This window comes from Amblyraja radiata, chromosome 11 (genome assembly GCF_010909765.2).
Source record: "Amblyraja radiata isolate CabotCenter1 chromosome 11, sAmbRad1.1.pri, whole genome shotgun sequence".
Classification (NCBI taxonomy): Eukaryota; Metazoa; Chordata; class Chondrichthyes; order Rajiformes; family Rajidae; genus Amblyraja; species Amblyraja radiata.
Genome location: NC_045966.1, coordinates 3,895,171 through 3,917,451, shown reverse-complemented (window position 1 = coordinate 3,917,451; position 22,281 = coordinate 3,895,171). Strand labels below are relative to the sequence as shown.

At 47.2% G+C, this 22,281-nt stretch overlaps 1 protein-coding gene across 5 annotated transcripts in view; it reads right to left on the bottom strand.

The window, feature by feature from the left end:
* Positions 1–22,281, bottom strand: part of tenm2 (teneurin transmembrane protein 2) — a 1,259,968-nt gene that overhangs the window by 504,389 nt on the left and 733,298 nt on the right. The window contains exon 1 of one of the 5 annotated variants that reach the window (XM_033029207.1): positions 10,600–10,899. The exons of the other annotated variants lie outside the window; for them this stretch is intronic. Coding sequence (XP_032885098.1) covers positions 10,600–10,648 — 49 coding nt within the window. The 5' untranslated portion in view covers positions 10,649–10,899. Of the gene's footprint in view, positions 1–10,599; positions 10,900–22,281 lie in introns of those variants that run through there. 5 annotated transcript variants of the gene reach the window in all.

Below are 22,281 nucleotides of genomic sequence, written 5' to 3'. Positions count from 1 at the left end.
GCTAGGATATGCCTTTCACTATACATTGGTCACCCACAAACACACATCCCTGCTTGAACGAGCACAATTTGGAAGATTGTATATGCATTTAGTGTGCATCCTAACTGACTTAGGGGGGAGGGGGGGTGGGGAAATGACCCATTAATAATCAAACCTGAAATTAAATTAACGGCCTACAAGCTTTTCACCACTCAGCCTTATTAAATCTTTACCCTCACAAAGGACATGGTGAGGTGTTCAGAAATATTGTTCTTTCCACCGCAGTGTTGTGGGCCCACTATCTGTGACAACATTAATTTTAGTGCATGCTAATCTTGAGCCAGCGTCACCAAGTTCAAAGCGCGCCGGCCTGTAATTTGCCACTTAAATGGATTGCCTGTCTCTCTAGGCAGTGAGGAAAAGTAAAAGGTTAAAGAGAACGGGAGCTTTTAGGAAAATAGGATCCAGCTTTCCGTTGAGAGGAGGGGGGTGATTTCAGATCGCGTCTAAACGGCAAGCCTTTCCACCTTTGAAGAAGGGCGGAAAAATAAACCCCGACATAAATCTTTGAACGAGTCGGCGACAAATTGCGCAGCTTGACAAAAATATTTATTATTTAAAGGCGGTAAACATGTAAAAAAAGTTATACGGTTAAGCGGGAATGAATAAAAACTAATGCAGACACAAAATGGTTTATGATTTCAAAATACCAGTCACTTAATGGGAATTCGCCTTTGGGGAAATGGCAATATTTTGCACTCAATATATTTTCATAGCAAATTGGTGTAAGATATACCATTTTTCCTTAAATTGCTGAAAGTGTACTAAATAATTTATCGGTAGTTCTTGAATATAGTTTCCCAAGATTCAGCTAAAAGTCTAGCATGGTTGTTTGCGCTAATGCAATTATCGCAGTGTTGTATAACTCACACATATCAGCGGCTTTCCAAACTATATTTAATTCCTGCTGGCCTTGGAACCTGGAGATATTAATTCAAGTAATTCCTTCCGATTTCTGTCGCACTTTCGGAGCCCTGAAGCTTGTGAAATTCCCATCCCGAACCCTAGGCGTTTTTTCCCTCTCTCTCTCTCTCTCTCTCTCTCTCTCTCCTCCTTTTACGACATTCCCTCATCCCCTGATCATTGTTCGGGCTTCGAGTTGCCAGTGTCTAATCTCCTTATGCAGTGTCAAACTTTGCATGATACGGCTCCTACGATGCTGCCTGGGGAATGTTTTACAATTCGGATGTAAGCTGGTGCTGCCATGCTACAGGATTATTTTTAGCAGAAGCAGTGTCACAATATGCTGAGGCTTTCGGTGCTCGGAGCCCAATTTCACACCGTTGGCAGAGACGCAGGAGCAAGTTTGCTCAGAGTTGCTGCAAAACTTTCCCTCTGACTCTCGGAACAGGCCCTTCGGCCTGCCAGGTCCGCGCTGACCGGCGACCAGGCCTGGATAGAGTGGAGGTGGAGAGGATGCTTCCACCACGGGGAGAGTCTAGGACCAAATCCCACAGCCTCAGGATAAACAGACGTATCTTTGGAAAGGAGATGAGGAGGAATTTGAGTATAGGAGCAGGGAGGTTCTACTGCAGTTGTACAGGGTCTTGGTGAGACCACACCTGGAGTATTGCGTACAGTTTTGGTCTCCTAATCTGAGGAAAGACATTCTTGCCACAGAGAAGGTTCACCAGACTGATTCCTGGGATGTCAGGACTTTCATATGAAGAAAGACTGGATAGGCTCGGCTTGTACTCGCTAGAATTTAGAAGATTGAGGGGGGATCTTATAGAAACTTACAAAATTCTTAAGGGGTTGGACAGGCTAGATGCAGGAAGATTGTTCCCGATGTTGGGGAAGTCCAGAACAAGGGGTCACAGTTTAAGGATAAAGGGGAAATCTCTTAGGACCGAGATGAGGAAAACATTTTTCACACAGAGAGTGGTGAATCTGTGGAATTCTCTGCCACAGAAGGTAGTTGAGGCCAGTTCATTGGCTATATTTAAGAGGGAGTTAGATGTGGCCCTTGTGGCTAAAGGGATCAGGGGGTATGGAGAGAAGGCAGGGATGGGATACTGAGTTGGATGATCAGCCATGATCACAGTGAATGGCGATGCAGGCTTGAAGGGCCGAATGGCCTACTCCTGCACCTATTGTCTATTGCCTATTATCAAAGTGGTAGAGCTGCTGCCTTATGGCGACAGGGACCCAGGTTCGATCCCGACTTCAGGCGGGGGCGGGGGGATGGGTGGGGGGAAGGTCGGTGGTTGGGTGTAGGTGTGTAGGTGTAGGTGTGTAGGTGTAGGTGTGTAGTCTGCACCTGCTCCCTGTGATCACGTGGGTTTCCTCCAGATGCTCCGGTTTCCAATTTCCTCCCACATCCCAAAGACGTGCAGGGTTGCAGGTTAATTGGCCCCCCCTTGTAAAATTGCCTCAGGGAATGGGATAACACAGAGCTAGGTGTAAACGGGAGATCGATGGTCGGCGTGGACTCGGTGACCCATTTCCACACTGTACCTTCAATCAATCTGAATCACAGGCCATCTCATGACAGTGGAAATACAACCCACTAATTTGCAGTTCAACGTCATAGCGACATTTAGTATAATATTCTTAATTCCCATCCACGCTCTGATTGCTCTCAATTTCGGCTGCAGATAGCTTTTCTCTGTACTCATTCACACGCTATGGGATGCCAACGGCAATTTCAATGTCTGTCATCACTTGCCCTCGAGGAGGTAGTTGCCGATTTGCTGGGTCAGAGGAGGAAGGAACAGGAGAGTCGCATCTCAAAAACAGAATGGATTTCCATGGCGATTCAACAGCGGAAAGACTGTACATGGTTACATTCAAGCCGCCCCCACAGTGTACAGGGTACAGGATGCAGGATAAAGGGTATAAAGTGGACATTGTGCCGAATCAAACAACTGCAGATGCTGGTCTGTACCAAAGATAGACACAGAGTGCCGGAGTAACTCAGCGGTCAGGCAGCATCTCTGGTGAAATAGACAATAGACACTAGACAATAGGTGCAGGAGTAGGCCATTCGGCCCATCGAGCCCATTCAATGTGACCATGGCTCATCATCCTCAATCAGTACCCCGTTCCTGCCTTCTCCCCATATCCCCTGACTCCGCTATCTTTAAGAGCCCTATCTAGCTCTCTCTTGAAAGCATCCAGAGAACCGGCCTCCACCGCCCTCTGAGGCGGAGAATTCCACAGACCCACCACTTATTCAGGATGCAGGAAGATTGCTCCCGATGTTGGGGAAGTCCAGGACAAGGGGTCACAGCTTAAGGATAAGGGGGAAATCCTTTAAAACCGAGATGAGGAGAACTTTTTTCACACAGAGAGTGGTGAATCTCTGGAACTCTCTGCCACAGAGGGTAGTCGAGGCCAGTTCATTGGCTATATTTAAGAGGGAGTTAGATGTGGCCCTTGTGGCTAAGGGGATCAGAGGGTATGGAGAGAAGGCAGGTACGGGATACTGAGTTGGATGATCAGCCATGATCATATTGAATGGCGGTGCAGGCTCGAAGGGCCGAATGGCCTACTCCTGCACCTAATTTCTATGTTTCTATGTTTCTATGTTTATTCGGGTTTCGGGTTGGGTATTGAAGGTCGGGGGGGAAGGATCCCAATGCAATACTCACCACTCGCCCACCCTTAATCTCCACAGACGCTGCCTGACCAGTGGACATTGAGTGTTGCCTCTGGAACCCATGCGTTAATGTTGAGAACTATATTCTGCACTCTGTACCTTCCCCAATGCTCCAACTATTTGTACTTGAGTTTGAACTGACTGTATTTGAGCATGACATCATCTAGTCTGTTTGGACAGCGTTCTAAACAAAGCTTTTCACTGTACCTCGGTCCACCTGACAATAATGAACCTCAAGCTAAATAAAACCATTCTGCAGTGTTGTCGGGTAGAAACATGAGTGGGTACGAGAGTTCCGTCACGCCGGCTCTGCCAGAGTTACAAGTTGGTGTAATATATCAGAAAATGTTGGAAACACTCAACATGTCAACCAGCAAACATCGGATCAATAAATGGACTTGTTCCGACCCAAAACGTCACCCGTTCTTTTTCTCCACAGATGCTGCCTGACCCGCTGAGTTATGGTGCAGCAGCATCTATGGAGCTAAGGAAATATGCAACGTTTCGGGCCGAAACCGTTCTGGAAATAGGCAACGTTTCGGGCTGAAACCCGGAAGGGTTTTGGCCCGAAACGTTGCCTATTTCCTTAGCTCCATAGATGCTGCTGCACCCGCTGAGTTACTCCAGCACTCTGTGAAACGTCACCTATCCACGTTCTCCACAGATGCTGCCTGACCCGCTGAGTTACTCCAGCACTCTGTGAAACGTCACCTATCCATGTTCTCCACAGATGCTGCCTGACCCACTGAGTTACTCCAGCACTCTGTGAAACGTCACCTATCCATGTTCTCCACAGATGCTGCCTGACCCGCTGAGTTACTCCAGCACTCTGTGTTTATCTCCGGTATATACCAGCATCTGCAGTTCCTTCCTACACTGTATGGGGCCACATCCTCTGACTATGATTCCAGGGGTAGTTGGGTGGAAGCAGAAACAATAGAGGTACACAAGAAGTCTTTGGTTCACCACATGGATATTCGGGGAATAGAGAGATATGGATTACATGCAGGCAGAGAAGATTAGTTTAACAAGGTTACATATTCACCACGGAGATTGTGGGCTGCACTGTGCTGTACAGTTTTACGTTCAACAGCAATTGAGTTATAGAGTGGTAACAGTATGGAAACAGGCCCTTCGGCCCAACTTGCCCACACCGGCCAACATGTCCCAGCAACACTCTGTCTCACCTGCCCGCGTTTGGTCCATATCCCTCCAAACCTGTCCTATCCATGCACCTGTCTAACTGTTTCTTAAACGTTGGGGATAGTCCCAGCCTCAACTACCTCCTCTGGCAGCTTGTTCCATACACCCGCCACCCTTTGTGTGAAAAAGAATCTTCAAGGTCACAGGGTTACAGTGAATGAATAAATCAAATTCTATATCAGAGATCTTTACAGATTCTTGTCAGAGACCTTACTACATTTCCACTTACTGAGCTCCGGTTAGGAATGTCTAATTCAGTGCTAACTGGTTTTCCTTCGTCAATGGGTTCATCTTCAAAATTAATTTTACACCTGAAATACAAACTGGATGCTGCTGTTGGCATTTTCAAAATTGTTGGGGGGGGAGAGAGAATACTATTTAAAAACAAGCCCAGATACAAACGGAAGTCGAGGATAACAGCAGAATGTGAGAGGAATGGCCAACACAGGTGGAAAACATCAGACTGAAGAAGGGTCTCGACCCGAAACGTCGCCTATTTCCTTCGCTCCATAGATGCTGCCTCGCCCGCTGAGTTTCTCCAGCATTTTTGTCTACCATTTTCTCCACCATTTTCCAGCATCTGCAGTTCCTTCTTGAACATTTTGGAAAACAACCAGTTGTGACAACAGACAATAGACAATAGGTGCAGGAGGAGGCCATTCGGCCCTTCGAGCCAGCACCGCCATTCAATGTGATCATGGCTGATCATCCCCAATCAGTACCCCGTTCCTGCCTTCTCCCCAGATCCCCTGACTCCGCTATTTTTAAGAGCCCTATCTAGCTCTCTCTTGGAAGCATCCAGAGAACCGGCCTCCACCACCCTCTGGGGCAGAGAATTCCACAGACTCACCACTCTCTGTGAGAAAAAGTGTTTCCTTGTCTCCGTTCTAAATGGCTTACCCCTTATTCTTAAACTGTGTGGCCCCTGGTTCTGGACTCCCCCAACATCGGGAACATGTTTCTCCAGCATTTTGTCTACCTTCGATTTTCCAGCATCTGCAGCTCCTTCTTAAACATTTTGGAACACAACCAGTTATGACTCTAGTCACCATATACTTTACATTCATTCATGAGTTGCCGTTTTACTGAAAGGACCCATCGTAAACAAGACCTGCCCAGCTGCAGTCAGATTTAACAACAAAAGCACAATGTTCTCATGGAACCCCACAACCATAAGAATAATTCTGAACATTGGCCACAATTAAACCTGGTCCACGTCCTCTCACATTGGAGTTTTTCCTGCCCCACATTCCCGACAGCGCTCCGCAGTTTTGGATGAACTTCGATGCAAACTCTGTTGCAAACCTCAGCTTAACGACACGATCAGATACCTCGTTAGCACCGAGCGCTCAGCTCAGCTTGCATATCTTTCCTTCATTTGTTCAATATATCCCCGTCTATAAATCTCTCCTTTCCCTTCCCCCTGACTCTTGACCTGAAGAAGTGGCTCGACCCGAAACGTCACCTATTCCTTTTCTCCGGAGATGCCGTCTGACCCGCTGAGTTACTCCAGCACTTTGTGTCCATCTGCGGTTTAAACTGTCACCTGCAGTTCCTTCCGAACACAACATAATTTGTCAATCCCACCTCAATTCGACCTCGAGTCTCCTTGCAAATCCACAGTTTAAAAAATGTCTGGGAAACCTAAAATGTAACTATATTTTTCCAAATATTTTAATATTACAAGGTTTGCGCTATAATTCACAATTTAACATAAAAAACTACCACAAAGGATAGATCTAATTTCTGGTTAAAACTCTGACAACATATCTTAAATCTACATTGAATCATTTTTGCTGATGGGGTGATTGGTAGTCAATGCATAACTTTAGCTGGATGCAACTTAGAAATTACATTAACATATATACAACATGAAAAGATAGAGGATTAAATGGATGCTGTTGGATATAATAGAACAGTTCAGAGTATTGTTGGACTTCAATAACATCAGTCACGCAAATCACAAATTGTTCCAAAATCCCATCTGGGTCACTAATCTGGTTTTAAGATGGAAATCTGTGCTGCCTTGTGCTGCCTGCCTTGTGCTGCCTGCCTGCCTGCCTGTATGTGACTCCACACTCTGCACTTGTGATTCACTTCTTCTCAATGCAGCCTGCAAGGGCCCAGATCAAGGGCAGGAGAAAATAATGGAACGCTGGCCTTGCCAGAGACAGCCACAGACTGAATAACACAGAATGAATAACAAAAGGCGTTTCAGCGGACACAAGTCAGCAGAAAGCCAAGAAGTAACAGAGAGGAAGATAGCTATTAGAAAGAAAGGAACGGGAAAACAAAACACAATTTAAGTTTTTTTGGAAATGATGACACAGACATGCAAAACATTCCACCGGCCTAATTTGCGGACTGCCGTTTTTAAACAGCGGGCAGATTTAATCCGAGTGAATCGAGCGGTTTTACACCAATAAGGAATAGATTTAGTTTGGCAGCAGCAGGGATTGAAAGAGAAAGAGACACAAACCTGGAGAGGTGATGAGAATGCATCTCCACCCTGCACACACACTCACACACACACACACACTCACTCACACACAATTATTATAAAGATGGATTGCATCTCTACACTACACACTGAGCTCCATCTAGCAAAGCTGCAAATATGTTGATAAAACAAGAGGTGGCACATAAGGAATTGCAAAATGAATATCTCTGCCAGCAGAGACAATATCAAGAGGGGAACGAAGAGCTGAGTGGAAAGTAAACTTTATTTGGTGATGGGGGGGGGGGGGGGGAAACAAACGGAGATCAAAAACTGTATCAAGCCCGATTCATACAACTGTTTCTCCAGCAACCATCTGCCATAACAAACACTTCTCCATCTGACAGTCTAACTATTCTATCAATGGATCACTGTCGGCAGTATTTCCAAAGGAGCGATATCGCTGGTACAATCCTGCCAGTTGTCAGCTACTTCTTCAGTTAAACGGCTGTTAAAACTCCAGACCCAAATGAATGAACGGGTGAATGAACGGATGGGACTGTAGAGGAATTACGAGTCATCGAGACTTTTCACATTGGAAATATTTCCACCCTGAGCTGTGGCTCAGCTATAAACTGTGTACTGTGTACGGTATATACTCGGCTATATACTGTGTACTGTGTACGGTATATACTCGGCTATACACCGTGTACAATGTATGGTATATACCCAGCTATACACTGTGAATATTGTATGGTTATATACACTGCTATATAGTGTGAATAGTATATGGTATATACACAGCTACATGCAATATATTGTATATGGTATATACCCAGCTACAGTATACCATGTACAATGTATGGTGTATATACCCAGCTACAGCAATATATTGTATATGGTATATACACAGCTATATACAGTGTACAATGTATGGTATAAACACAGCTATATACCGTGTACAATGTATAGTATACACCCAGCTATATACTGTGAATAGTATATGGTGTATACCCAGCTACATAATGTGTATATAATGAGAGCGGGGATTTTATCAACACAATGGTAACATTTGCATTTTGAACGGGGTCACGTCAAAAATTAGAAATTGCTTTATCCATTAAGATTAGAATTTGCTTTGAAGTTACCGTGTATTTCTTAAGGACAAGATTTGAAAGATAATATTGTGAAACATGCACTTAATAATGTATCAAGGCGCTGTCCACTAATAATGTTAAACAGAATTGTTCACAAAGATCGCAGATCCAAATATTTTCTCTATAGAGATGAAAATGTAACATCCTGTCTGTGTTTTTTAATACTATCCTGTTCAGCCTCTGTAAAATATACATGCCCGTAATCACCAAATATTGTAAGTCACTTGTTAAATCGCTGTTTTAAGTAAAGAAGAAAGATATATCACTATCAAAGCCTGACTTTCCTGTGCATTGAGGCTTTCCAAAGTCAAATCAGAAACATCACCACAGAAATAGATATTTTAAAACCCAAATTGCTTGGATATTTTGACGAGTTACAACACATTTCACTGTGAATCTCAGTCCATAACAAGAATGGTTGCATTAATTCAATTTAGTATGTTCCATTTTGAATTATCAGCAGATTCGGTGCAGTACAAATGACTGTGGGGTTTTTTCCAAGTTACCGAGGATATATACAGCTGTACTGTACTGTACGGAGGTTATACTGACACAGGAGTGTAAAAAAAAAACACATTTTTGAGTAATATCATCCCTATTGAATTCATACTTCTGCAATAGATTCCTTCCACAACATTAACAATGTAACCATGAACACGTTTGGCAACACAGGGGTTTAAGAATCTGCAATAAGACACATTGAACCTACTATAAACACAAAGCTGGAACTCCCTGTAAAAAGAAATACACAGTTTAAATTCATTCATATAATGGAAGTATTTTAAAGAACAGAATGCCACTAGAGGATGTTTTTTTTCCCCCCTGATATTTTAGAATGTAGTGTCTCCTAATCTAAGGGACACAATGATTTTCGTCTCATTAAACGTTTCTTTGGACACCTGTGTTGGCTGAAATGCCCGGTGATGTGGAAAAGCGTTGCAGGGCCATCTATAGACAGCTCGCTTTCCAGTTGCTGGCTAGCTGGAAAAATCAAACCGTGAGACTGAAAATGAACCATTGAAGACCAGCTCTTGGGTGAAGAGAGGGGGAAGCGTGGACAACGATAAACCACAAGGCTTAAAAAAAAATCGCCAGTCGTGGGTTGTATTTCAACGAATATCTATATAACGCGGAACGAACGCTGAGTGATTTGTGACACAGTCTCCACATACAGTTGGCGAACAGACCCAACACATCACCTGCCGGGGCAAATACGAGGGGGTGGGTGGTCGCTTGCAATAAAAAAACACATCGCCCTGTTGAATCAACCCATGCAATTTGAAGAATGCATTCAATAGATAGAGTATATACACAGCTATAAAATGTCAGGGAAGGGTTAAACCAGGCTTTGAGTAACACGAGCACACTGGAGTGAAGAGACAAATTCTGAACTGGGATAGGGGCAAAATTCGGCAGCTATTTTATCTCCGACTTGTAAATAGAATGCAGGTGACAAAATGGAAAGGTTGGGGCGACAAAGTAGCCGTGAGGGGTCTTATTTATCTTTACAGAGAGGGGGGGGGGGGAGAAAATAAAAATTCTGTTATTCCCCCCCCCCACAACTCTGGTGGTTACAGGAGTAACAGGAGACTTGGTTACTATGTCCAGAATGGATATTAATTTGGTTTGAGGTGAAGAAGGTTGATAGCACTCTACCTAGCTAGCTAGCCTGCCCGTAGCAGCCTGCATCTTGCCTCGCAGGTGGATCAAAGTGCTGGAGAAACTCAGTGGGTGCAGCAGCATCTATGGAGGGAAGGGAAATAGGTAACGTTTCGGGCTGAAACCCAAGGGTGCAGCAGCATCTATGGAGCGATGGAAATAGGTAACGTTTCGGGCCGAAACCCCTTGGGTTTCGGCCCGAAACGTTGCCTATTTCCTTCGCTCCATAGATGCTGCTGCTGCACCACGCTGAGTTTCTCCAGCACTTCGGTTTTCCAGCATCTGCAGTTCCTTCTTAAACACATTGCCCCCCCGCAGTGTCTACTAGACTAGATGGTCCATGGCTTGGTTGATGGATGGTTGATGTCCTCCAAACATATTCCAAATTGGAATTTAAACTGGAGGGAGGGTGCTGGAGGGAGGATTTTTTTTTTTGGGTGGGGGGGAGAAAGAGGTACCTTAAATTTACTTGCATCTGAGATGCTCTCAGCTCTCTCACCTACCTGGTTCCGTGGGGAACTTCTTGTGCTTGGCGGTGCCGGAGGGCAGCATGTCCGGGGCTAGTTCACCCCTTCGACCCACGGGCAGAGCGCGGCGAGGGTGGGGGAGAGGAGGAGGTGGTGGAGGCGGTGGTGGAGGCGGTGGTGGAGGTGCTGGTGGAGGCGGCGGCTTCTTGCACGGAGCTCGGCCGCTCCGGGACAGGCTTGCAGCGGCCACCGCGGCGGCTGGGAGGCGAAGCGCTGGATCCGAGCCGATGCTTCCCTTCCACACACCGTGGAGGCAGGGAGGGAGGACCAGAGAACACGGGCCGGGGACGTGGGAGGGGGCGATGTGAAGAGAGGCAGAGAGAGGAGGGGAAGGAGCAGAGCAGAGAGAGGTGGAGACAGACAGAGAGGAGGGAGGGAGGGAGGGAAGAAGTGAAGAGAGAGAGACAGAGAGAGGAGAGAGAGAGAGAGAGAGAGAGGGGAGGGAGGGAAGGAGCGAAGAGAGAGAGAGAGAGAGAGGTGGAGACAGACAGAGAGGAGGGAGGGAGGGAAGAAGTGAAGAGAGAGACAGAGAGAGAGGAGAGAGAGGGGAGGGAGGGAAGGAGCGAAGAGAGAGAGAAAGAGGTGGAGACAGACAGAGAGGAGGGAGGGAGAAAGAGGAGGGAGGGAAGGAGCGAAGAGAGAGAGTGAGAGGTGGAGACAGACAGAGAGGAGGGAGGGAGGGAGGGAAGAAGTGAAGAGAGAGACAGACAGAGAGGAGAGAGAGAGAGAGAGAGGAGGGAGGGAAGGAGCGGAGAGACAGGTGGAGAGAGAGAGAGAGAGAGAGAAGTGAAGATAGAGAGAGAGTGGAGAGACAGACAGAGCGAAGGAGTGAAGAGAGAGGGGAGAAGGAGAGGGAAGGAGATAAGAGAGAGAGAGAGAGAGAGAGAGAGGACGACGTGAAAAAAAACGAGAGAAGCAAAATGAAGAAGAAATGGAAGGGAATTAACGGGAGGAAAGGAGGATGAAAGGAAGGTAAAAGAGTAGAGGGAGGAGAGAAAACGGAGACGGGGAGTGAAGAGAAAGGGAAGGAGAATGAAGAGAGAAGAAATACAGAGGTGAATAAATGGAGGGATGAGAAGGGGGGCGATGGAGATAGAGGAGCGGGAAACGAGTGAAGGAGAGACGGCGACTGTGGAGACGAGGGCGCGAGGAACTAAGCCAGGGAAGGGAGAGAGAGCTGAGAGAGGAGGGGAGGAAAGAATGGGAGTAATTAGAGCAGCGGCGAGAGAGAAGGAGAAAGTGGAGGGAGGAGACATGAGCGAGAGCAGAGAAGGAGAGTGTGAGAGAGAAGAGGGGACGGACGATGAGAGGGGGAAGGGAGTAGAGAGAGATAGATAGAGCGAGAGGGAGCGGCGCGGGAAGCACGAGGAAGAGGAGAGAGATAGAGATGAGGGAGGAGAGGGAGAAGAGGTTAGAGAGAGGAGAGAGGAGAGCTAGAGTAGAGAGAGGGCAGGAGAGGGGAGGTTGGGACGGGGCCCGGGTCGGCGAGAGCCGACACCAGCGCGTAGGACTGGGCGCATGCCGGAGTTCACTGGCTCCGGACACAGAGAGCGAATAGAGCGAGGAGAGGATAGGAGAGAGAGAAGAGGAGAGAGGGAGAAGGAGGGAGAGGAGAGGGAGAGAGGCGAGATAGAGAGAGAGGGGTCAGGGGGGTGTAGAAAGCAGCGAGCCCGAATGCCGGGGTGTGGGAGTGGGAGTGGGGTCAGTGTTGCAGCGGCGGCGGCGGCGTCTAGCTCATGTGTGGGGGGACGGGGAGAGCGGCGAGGGGGGTGGGTGTGTGTGTGAGTGTAGCCGGGGTTCAGGGCCGGGGACGCGGCACCGCTGTGGACAGGCAGCGCTGGCGGATCCATGGCAACTGGCAACAGCGGCAGAAAGGTGTGCGCTCCCCCCTCTCCTCCCCTCTACTCCCCTCCCTTCCCCTGCTGCCCTCTCCTGTCCCCTCTCCTCTACCCCTCCCCTCCCCCCTCCACTCCCCTCCCCTCCTCTCCCCGCCCTCCACTCCATTCCCCTCCTGTCCTCTCCTCCCCTCCTCTCCTCTCCCCTCCACTTCTGTTCTCTTCTCCCCTCCCTCTCCCCTCCTATCCCTTCCCCACCGCCCCTGTCCCCCTCCCCTACACAATGCCAGGCATGTGTCACACACACACACACACAGATTGTAAGACAGTCACACACACCACAAAGGCACACACACAGGGTAAAGCAGAGAAAGCAGTGTTTGATCTGCCCCCTCCACTCCTTCTCCCACTCAGCCTGATTGGTGATATCACTGAAGCAAAATCTCAACACCCTGCATCGACCTCCATGTCCAGAGAGAAAGAGGTGTGTGTGTGTACGTTTGTGTCTGTGTGTGTGTACGTTTGTGTGTGTGTGTGTGTACGTTTGTGTCTGTGTGTGTGTGTGTATGTACGTTTGTGTCTGTGTGTGTGTACGTTTGTGTGTGTGTGTGTATGTACGTTTGTGTCTGTGTGTGTGTGTGTGTGTGTGTACGTTTGTGTCTGTGTGTGTGTGTGTGTGTGTGTATGTGTGTGTGTGTGTGTGTGTACGTTTGTGTCTGTGTGTGTGTATGTGTGTGTACGTTTGTGTCTGTGTGTCTGTGTGTGTGTGTGTGTGTGTGTGTGTGTGTGTGTGTGTGTGTGTGTGTGTGTGTCTATGTGTGATAGACACACATGTAACTCAGCGGGACAGGCAGAATCCCTGGAGAGAAGGAATGGGTGATGTGTTAGTTCCAGACCCTTCTTCCGACTGTGTGTGTCTGTGCATGTATGTGTCTGTGTGTGTGTGTGTGTGTGTGTGTGTATGTTCATGTCTGTGCGTGTGTGTGTCTGCACATGCGTATGTGCCTATCTGTCTTCCTGGCGTCCAGAATGTGCAAGTCTCTCTCCCGCACATAGACACACAGACACACACACGCACAGACCCACACACAGACACACATGACACACGTACACACACACACGCACACACAGACATACGTACACACACGTACACACATACACACACACGTACACACACAGACAGACACACATGTACACACACACACACACGTACACACACACACACAGACACATGTACACACACACGTACACACACAGACAGACACACATACACACACGTACATACACACACACACATACACGTACATACACACACACAGACACACACACACACACACACACACACACACACACACACGTACACACACACGTACATACACACATACATACATACATACATACACACACACACACACACATACATACACACACACACACACACATACACACACACACACGTACACACACACACACACACACACACGTACACACACACACACACACGTACACACACACACGTACACACACACACAGACACACATGTACACACACATGTACACACACACAGACCCACACACAGACCCACACACAGACACACGTACACACACACACGTACACACTGGTACAGTCACCAGACCTCAAAGACTTCATTGCTCCCAAGAGCGATGAATCTTCTATTCCTAATTAGATATTTGCTAATTAGCATTTGAGGTGTACAGAAGCACCATGTGCCGGTGGTGAGCGGTGCCTGGAGCTGCGACTCCAATACTGTCGTATATCTTTGAGGAATATCTGGGTGAAGCCTGGATCCATCCCACTGTTACCAGGAGAGTATTTCACAGTATTTACAATCTTTCTGTCTCCCTTCCCAAGGGTCTTATTTTTTTACATTTAGCCGTCTTGGATGAAACGTCACAGGTTTGTGTCAGTTACGCAAATGTAAAAGTCCAAATGCTGAAAGATATTTATCCACCTTGACCTCGAGCTAAGAGCAGATCTATGCTCTTGACAACAAAGTTCCTGCAACAACAGCCGCCATGCAAGAAATCAAACATTTTCCCCAATGAGGAGTCGAGGAGGAAGTCGGAACGAATGTGATCCCATTTACACCTCACTCACTATCTCCTCTACATCTCCCCAACCAGCATGGACTGGTTGGGCCGAAGGGCCTATTTCCAGGCTGTATCACTAAGCCTAAGTCAAGCACAGTTGGCAGTCATGTGGGATAGGTGAATCACCGTCCACATTTAGAAAGACATACAGAGTGACAAGAAACGCCAGCATTATCCATAACCTAGTAACAGAATACAGAAAGCAGAAACGGGTGCTTCAAACTCGACACCTTCCGTCCCGGCAAGCAACATGGAATTATTTCCATTGTAGAGACCCAGGAACTTTTGGTGTGCAGTTTTGGTCCCCTAATTTGAGGCAGGACATTCTTGCTATTGAGGGAGTGCAGCGTAGGTTCACCAGGTTAATTCCCGGGATGGCGGGACTGTCATATGCTGAGAGATCGGAGCGGCTGGGCTTGTACACTCTGAAGTTTAGAAGCATGAGAGGTGTTCTTATTTAAACGTATACGATTGTTAAGGGCTTGGACATGCTGGAGGCAGGAAACATGTTCCCGATGTTGGGGGAGTCCAGAACCAGGGGCCACACACAGTTTAAGAATAAGGGGTCGGCCATTTGGAACGGAGACGAGGAAACACTTTTTCCTCACAGAGAGTTGTGAGTCTGTGGAATTCTCTGCCTCAGAGGGCAGTGGAGGCCGGTTCTCTGGATGCTTTCAAGAGTGAGCTAGATAGGGCTCTTAAAGATAGCGGAGTCAGGGGATATGGGGAGAAGGCAGGAACGGGGTACTGATTGGGGATGATCAGCCATGATCACATTGAATGGCGGTGCTGGCTCGAAGGGCCGAATGGCCTACTCCTGCACCTATTGTCTATTGTCTATTGAAAGGACCTGCATGTTTGGAGCATTCATTTAATGCCAGGAAGGATTAGTTACAATTCTGCCATTACATAGAGAGTTGTAGTAAAATCTATCATCAATTAAACCTGCATTACATTCCCTTTTCTCTATTTCCACTGTTTCTCTCCCATTGATGGCGATTGCAATGCAAGCCTATAATTCAACCCCCCCCCACACTACAGCACTGGGAAAGGCCCTTCGGCCCACAATGCTCCTGCTGTACATGATGACAAGGCTAAATCGTACTTGCCTGCCTGTAATCCCCACAGTAGACACAAAAATGCTGGAGTAACTCAGCGGGACAGGCAGCATCTCAGGAGAGATCCTTCTTGTCTCGACCCGAAACGTCACCCATTCCTTCTCCCCAGAGATGTTGCCTGTCCCGCTGAGTTACTCCAGCATTTTGTGTCTATCTTCAGTTTAAACCAGCATCTGCAGTTCCATCCTAACCATACCCCAACGTTTATTTCAGATTATTGTCACGTGTGCCAAGGTACTGATTGGGGATGATCAGCCACGATCACATTGAATGGCGGTGCAGGCTCGAAGGGCCGAATGGCCTACTCCTGCACCTATTGTCCATTGTCTAAAGCTGTTGTTGCATGCTAACCAGTCAGTGGAGATACAATACATGATTGCATGATTACAATCGAGCCGTCCACAGTGTTCAGAGAAAAGATCTCTGATATTAGCTGGTGCCAATCTAACAGCCTCAAATGCCACAATCATACCTGCCTCCACCAACACCCCTTGCAGCACATGCCAGGCACTCACCCCCCCCCCCCCCCCCCTCTGTGTAAACATCCTGCTCTGCACATCATTAGTAAGTAAGTAAGTACGTTTATTGGCCAAGTATTCACATACAAGGAATTTGCCTTGGTGCTCCGCCCACAAGTAACAACATGACACACAGTGACAGTTACGAATGACTCAGTAAACTCTAAACATTAATAATAATAAAACATTAATGATAAAACACCATTGATCAAGCATGTGAACCAACAAAATACCAGATCAAAGGGAGGCTACAGATTGTTGGCTGTTGAGTAGAGCAACTACTCGTGGATAAAAACTGTTTTTATGTCTGGCTGTGGCAGCTTTGACAGTCCAGAGTCGCCTTCCAGAGGGAAGTGATTCAAAGAGTTTGTGGCCAGGGTGAGAGGGGTCAGAGATGATCTTGCCCGCTCGCTTCCTGGCCCTTGCAGTGTACAGTTCAGTTTAATTCATTATCGCCACGTGTGCTGCAAAAAGCCTTTTCGTTGCGTGCTTTCCAGTCAGCAGAAAGACCACATGTGATTATAATCCAGGCGTCTGCAGTGTACAGATACAGGATAAAGGGAATAACGTTTAGTGTGAGATAAAGTCTAGAAAAAGTCTACTTCAAACTACTTGTACTGAAATATCTTTACTTACAAAATTCTTAGGAGGTTGGACAGGCTAGATGCAGGAAGATTGTTCCCGATGTTGGGGAAGTCCAGAACAAGGGGTCACAGTTTAAGGATAAGGGGGAAATCTTTTAGGACCGTGATGAGAAAAACATTTTTCACGCAGAGAGTGGTGAATCTGTGGAATTCTCTGCCACAGAAGGTAGTTGAGGCCATTGGCTATATTTAAGAGGGAGTTAGATGTGGCCCTTGTGGCTAAAGGGATCAGGGGGTATGGAGAGAAGGCAGGTACAGGATACTGAGTTGGATGATCAGCCATGATCATATTGAATGGCAGTGCAGGCTCGAAGGGCCGAATGGCCTCTACTCCTGCACCTATTGTCTATGTTTCTATGTTTCAAAACAGATGTGAATAAACCCACACAGTTTCAGCTCGGGGAACAGCGGATTTTTGGGAGGTGTGTAATTATAAATGAACAATGAAACATGTTAGGGGGGTGATTAAAACACCCTGATCTCAGATGGTCCAGAAACCATGAGAGGTGAATCAGAATCTCTTTGTCATGAGACACCCCCTCAAAATGAAATTGCAGGTTTAAGTAATTTGTAGGAAATGTCAGGGGAGCAATATCTACAGTATCACCCAGAGATGAACTGTTTTAGACAGTCGTTGTTGTGCAAAATTATCATGCAACAAAACGTGGAGATACCGTCCAAGTTACTGTGGGTAATGTCTGTGGAATTCTCTGCAGAATACTCTTGAGTTTAGAAGGATGAGAGGGCATCTCATTGAAACATATAAGATTGTTAAGGGTTTGGACACGCCTAGAGGCAAGAAACATGTTCGCGATGTTGGGGAGAGTCCAGAACCAGGGGCCACACACAGTTTAAGAATAAGGGGTAAGCCATTTAGAACGGAGACGAGGAAACACTTTTTCACACAGAGAGTGGCGAGTCTGTGGAATTCTCTGTCTCAGAGGGCGGTGGAGGCAGTTTCTCTGGATACTTTCAAGAGAGAGCTAGATAGGGCTCTTAAAAATAGCGGAGTCAGGGGATATGGGGAGAAGGCAGGAACGGGGTACTGATTGGGGATGATCAGCCATGATCACATTGAATGTCGGTGCTGGCGCGAAGGGCCGAATGGCCTACTCCTGTACCTATTGTCTATTGTCTATTGGGTAGAACTGCTGCCTTACAGCACCAGGGACCCGGGTTCGATCCTGACTACGGGTGCTGTCTGTACGGAGTTTGTACATTCTCCCTGTGACCACGTGGGTTTTCTCCGGGTGCTCTGGGTTTTCTCCGGTGTGCAGGTTATTTGGCTCGGTATAAATGTAAGTTGTCTCCAGTGTGTGTAGGATAGTGTTAACGTGCGGGGATCGCTGGTCGGCGCGGACTTTTCCACGCTGTATCTCGAAAATTAAAGGAATAGTTTTGCCAGCATCACCGGTCACACTAGAGCAAGAGAAAGTCTTCAAATGTCAGATACAAAATGCCGGAGTAACTCAGCAGGTCAGGCTGCAACTTTGGAGAGAAGGAATAGGCGACATTTTGGGTCGAGACCCTTCTTCAGACTCAAATGAATTCAAATGTTGCTGTTGAACATCCACGTCCAGGAAACACAAGTGACTTGGATTATTGTGGAAACAAAGAACTGCAGGTGGTGGCATACACCAAAAAAAAGACACAAAGTGCTGGAGGAACACAAGTGGCCAGGCAACGTCTGCAGTGGCGATGGACAGACAGCGGTTTTTCCTGCTCAGGACCCTTCTTCAGATTCAAGATATCAGCCAGCATCTGTGAAATGGAATAAAGACCCACTATGGATCTATGGTGGCACAACGTTAGAGTTGCTGCCTCACAGCGCCAGAGACCCGGGTTCCATCCAGAGACTATGGGTGCCCTCTGTTGAGAGTTTGTTCCTTCTCCCCGTGACCGCGTGGGTTTCCCCGAGTGCTCCGGTTTCCTCCCACATCCCAGAGACTCGCAGGTTTGCCGGCTACTTGGCATCGGTATATTGTCCCTAGTTTGTAGGATGCATGAGCGATTGCTGGCCGGCACGGCTGGGCCGAAGGGCCTGTTTCCCTGCTGAATCACTCGACTAAACTAAACGAGTCTTTCCTCCCCTCCGCAGGTGCTGCCTGACCTTCTGAGTATGTCCAGAAGTTTGGACCACATAAAGGATGTGTCATTTGCTAATACAAAAATCTCCTGATGTTTTAGTGTGAGTGATGGCAACAGGAAGGATCATAGCCACAGAGGTCCTTTATGATACTTGAAGCTCTCAACAATCCCAGCGTACGAAAGAAAAACGGGAGAATTCCAGCAGTAAAGATGAAGGGTCGTGATATATTATAACAGCAGAGTCGTTATAACCTTGTTGAAATTTATTAACTCACACTGACCCCACTTTATAATCTCTTGCTTCCTAATTATTTCCAAGTTTTGATTTACTTACGTACGTTATAATACGAGTTATTATACATAGATCATTCCTAAGTCAAGTCAGAAATCATCCCACAATCAATATCGCGGATCTGTAATTCCAGGACCAGATGACAAAGGTTTAAGGTGAAGGGACAAAGATTTAATAGGGGTACACAAAAAAGCTGGAGAAACTCAGCGGGTGCTGCAGCATCTATGGAGCGAAGGAAATAGGCAACGTTTCGGGCCGAAACTCAGAAGGAAATAGGCAACGTTTCGGACCGAAACCCAGAAGGGTTTCGGCCCGAAACGTTGCCTATTTCCATCGCTCCATAGATGCTGCTGCACCCGCTGAGTTTCTCCAGCTTTTTTGTGTACCTTCGATTTTCAAGCATCTGCAGTTCCTTCTTGAGCACGATTTAATAGGAATCTGTAGGGGTAACTTTTTCCACACAGAGGCTGGTGGGTGTATGGAACGAGCTGCCAGAGGAGGTAGTTGAGGCTGGGACTATCCCAAAGTTTAAGAAAGAGATAAGCCCCTCTCCCACTTTCCCCCGAGTTACTCACGAATTCTCCCGAGTTTTCCTCGTGATTCAAACTCGGAGAATGTCCGTAACGAGTCCGAAGGAGGTCGTGGGAGTCCGCAGATATTTCGTAGCGGCTCGTAATGCTAGCCGTAGGTACTCGGGGCATCAGGTAAGTCGGGCAGGTTTTTTCAGCATGTTGGAAAATTGTCCACAAGTTAAAAAAATAGCCGGAGTAAGTTTGAATCACGGTGAAAACTCGGGAGAATTTGTGAGAAACTCGGGAAAGTGGGACAGGGGCTTTAGATAGGTGCATGGATAGGACAGGTTTGGAGGGACATGGGCCAAACGCAGGCAGGTGGGACTAGTGTAGATGGGACATGTTGGCCGGTGTGGGCAAGTTGGGCCTGTTTCCACGCTGTATCATTGTGATTCTATGACTAATCATTTGTGTGGACTTTGAAGATATAGAACAAAAATGTTTGAAGTGTTGTCTATCCAAACATAGATAGTGCAAGTGCAAATAAAAGCAGTTCACTGCAATAATTGCATCTTTGCCACCAATTGGTAACTGCAATTTTAACTCGAGTTATTTATTATTTTTCATCCACATATTGCCTCACTTTTATATGCAGGCAATTACAGAGCCCCTTCAACGCCCAATGCACTTCAAGTGATAACAAAGGTATCATGCATTGTGTAAGTGCCCGGGCAATAAGCAGAACACTCAACTCAAGAACATTCCTTTGTTTATTAACACCTTAATGTCATTTTGCTTTTGATACAACAGAAAGCAAGTTTCATAGAGAGAGTTTAAGAAGGCTCTGGTGAGACCACATCTGGAGTATTGCGTACAGTTTTGGTCTCCAGATTTGAAGAAGGACATCCTTGTGATTGAGGCAGTGCAGCGTAGGTTCACGAGATTGATCCCTGGGATGGCGGGACTGTCATTTGAGGAACGATTGAAAGGACTAGGCTTGTATTCACTGGAGTTTAGAAGGATGAGGGGTTGGGGGGGTCTTATAGAAACATATAAAATTATAAAAGGACTCGACAAGCTAGATGCAGGAAAAATGTTCCCAATGTTGGGCGAGTCCAGAACCAGGGGCCACAGTCTTAGAATAAAGGGGAGGTCATTTAGGACTGAGGTGAGAAAAAACTTTTTCACCCAGATAGTTGTGAATTTGTGGAATTCCCTACCACAGAGGGCAGTGGAGGCCAAGTCACTGGATGGATTTAAGAGAGAGTTAGATAGAGCTCTAGGGGCTAGTGGAGTCAAGGGATATGGGGAGAAGGCAGGCACGGGTTATTGATAGAGGGGGGGGGGGCGATCAGCCATGATCACAGTGAATGGTGGTGCTGGCTCGAAGGGCCGAATGGCCTCCTCCTGTACCTATTTTCAAGGTTTCTATGTTTCTAAGGAACTGCAGGTGCGGGAAAAATTGAAGGTAGACAAAAATGCTGGAGAAACTCAGCGGGTGAGGCAGCATCTAGATGCTGCCTCACCCGCTGAGTTTCTCCAGCATTTTTGTCTTCGCAGAAAGAGTAATGGGCCTGTCCCACTTTCTTTGGGGTGACCTCAGACGACTGCCGCAAAATGTTCAACATTTTCTGGTGTCGCCAGGTTGTCGTCGGTGGATTCCATTAAAACTAGTCCCTGGGAGTTGCCCAAAGAGTCGCCTAGGTGGGACAGGGACAATAACGTTCGTATCATGAGTCTCGCGCTGAGCTACCACAGGGCCAATGCATCTTAACAGTTAACAAAGATGCCAAGTGTGGTGCAGAAATATGAGCCTACCAAAAATGCCTAACACCACATTTGCAAGAAGCTGCGGAGGCACACATACAATGTCACAGCCGGGTGCTGCTATGAGGCAGAACATTGACAGCTTGAGCTTCATGGAACGGGAGGTTGTGACTTTGCACAGAGTGTTTAAGAAGGAACAGCAGAGGCTGGAAAATCGAAGGCGATCGTTTTGCCCAACACCTCCGCTCGGTCCACATTAACCAACCTGATCTCCCGGTGGCTCAGCACTTCAACTCCCCCTCCCATTCCGAATCCGACCTTTCTGTCCTGGGTCTCCTCCATGGCCAGAGTGAGGACCACCGGAAATTGGAGGAGCAACACCTCATATTCCGCTTGGGCAGTCTGCACCCTAGTGGCATGAACATTGAATTCACCAATTTCCGGTAGCCCTTGCTGTCTCCTCCCCTTCGCAGCTCTACCTCAGCCCTCGGGCTCCTCCTCTTCCTTTTTCCTTTCTTCTCCCCCCCACCCTACATCAGCCTGAAGAAGGGTTTCGGCCCGAAACGTTGCCTATTTCCTTCGCTCCATAGATGCTGTTGCACCCGCTGAATTTCTCCAGCACTTTTGTCTATCCCCGGGAAGAGGTTTAGTTTAGTTTAGAGATATAGCATGGATACAGGCCCTTCGGCCCACTGAGTCCATGCCGACCACCGATCGCCTGTTCACATACGTTCTATGTTATTCCCCACTATTGCATCCACTCTATACACACT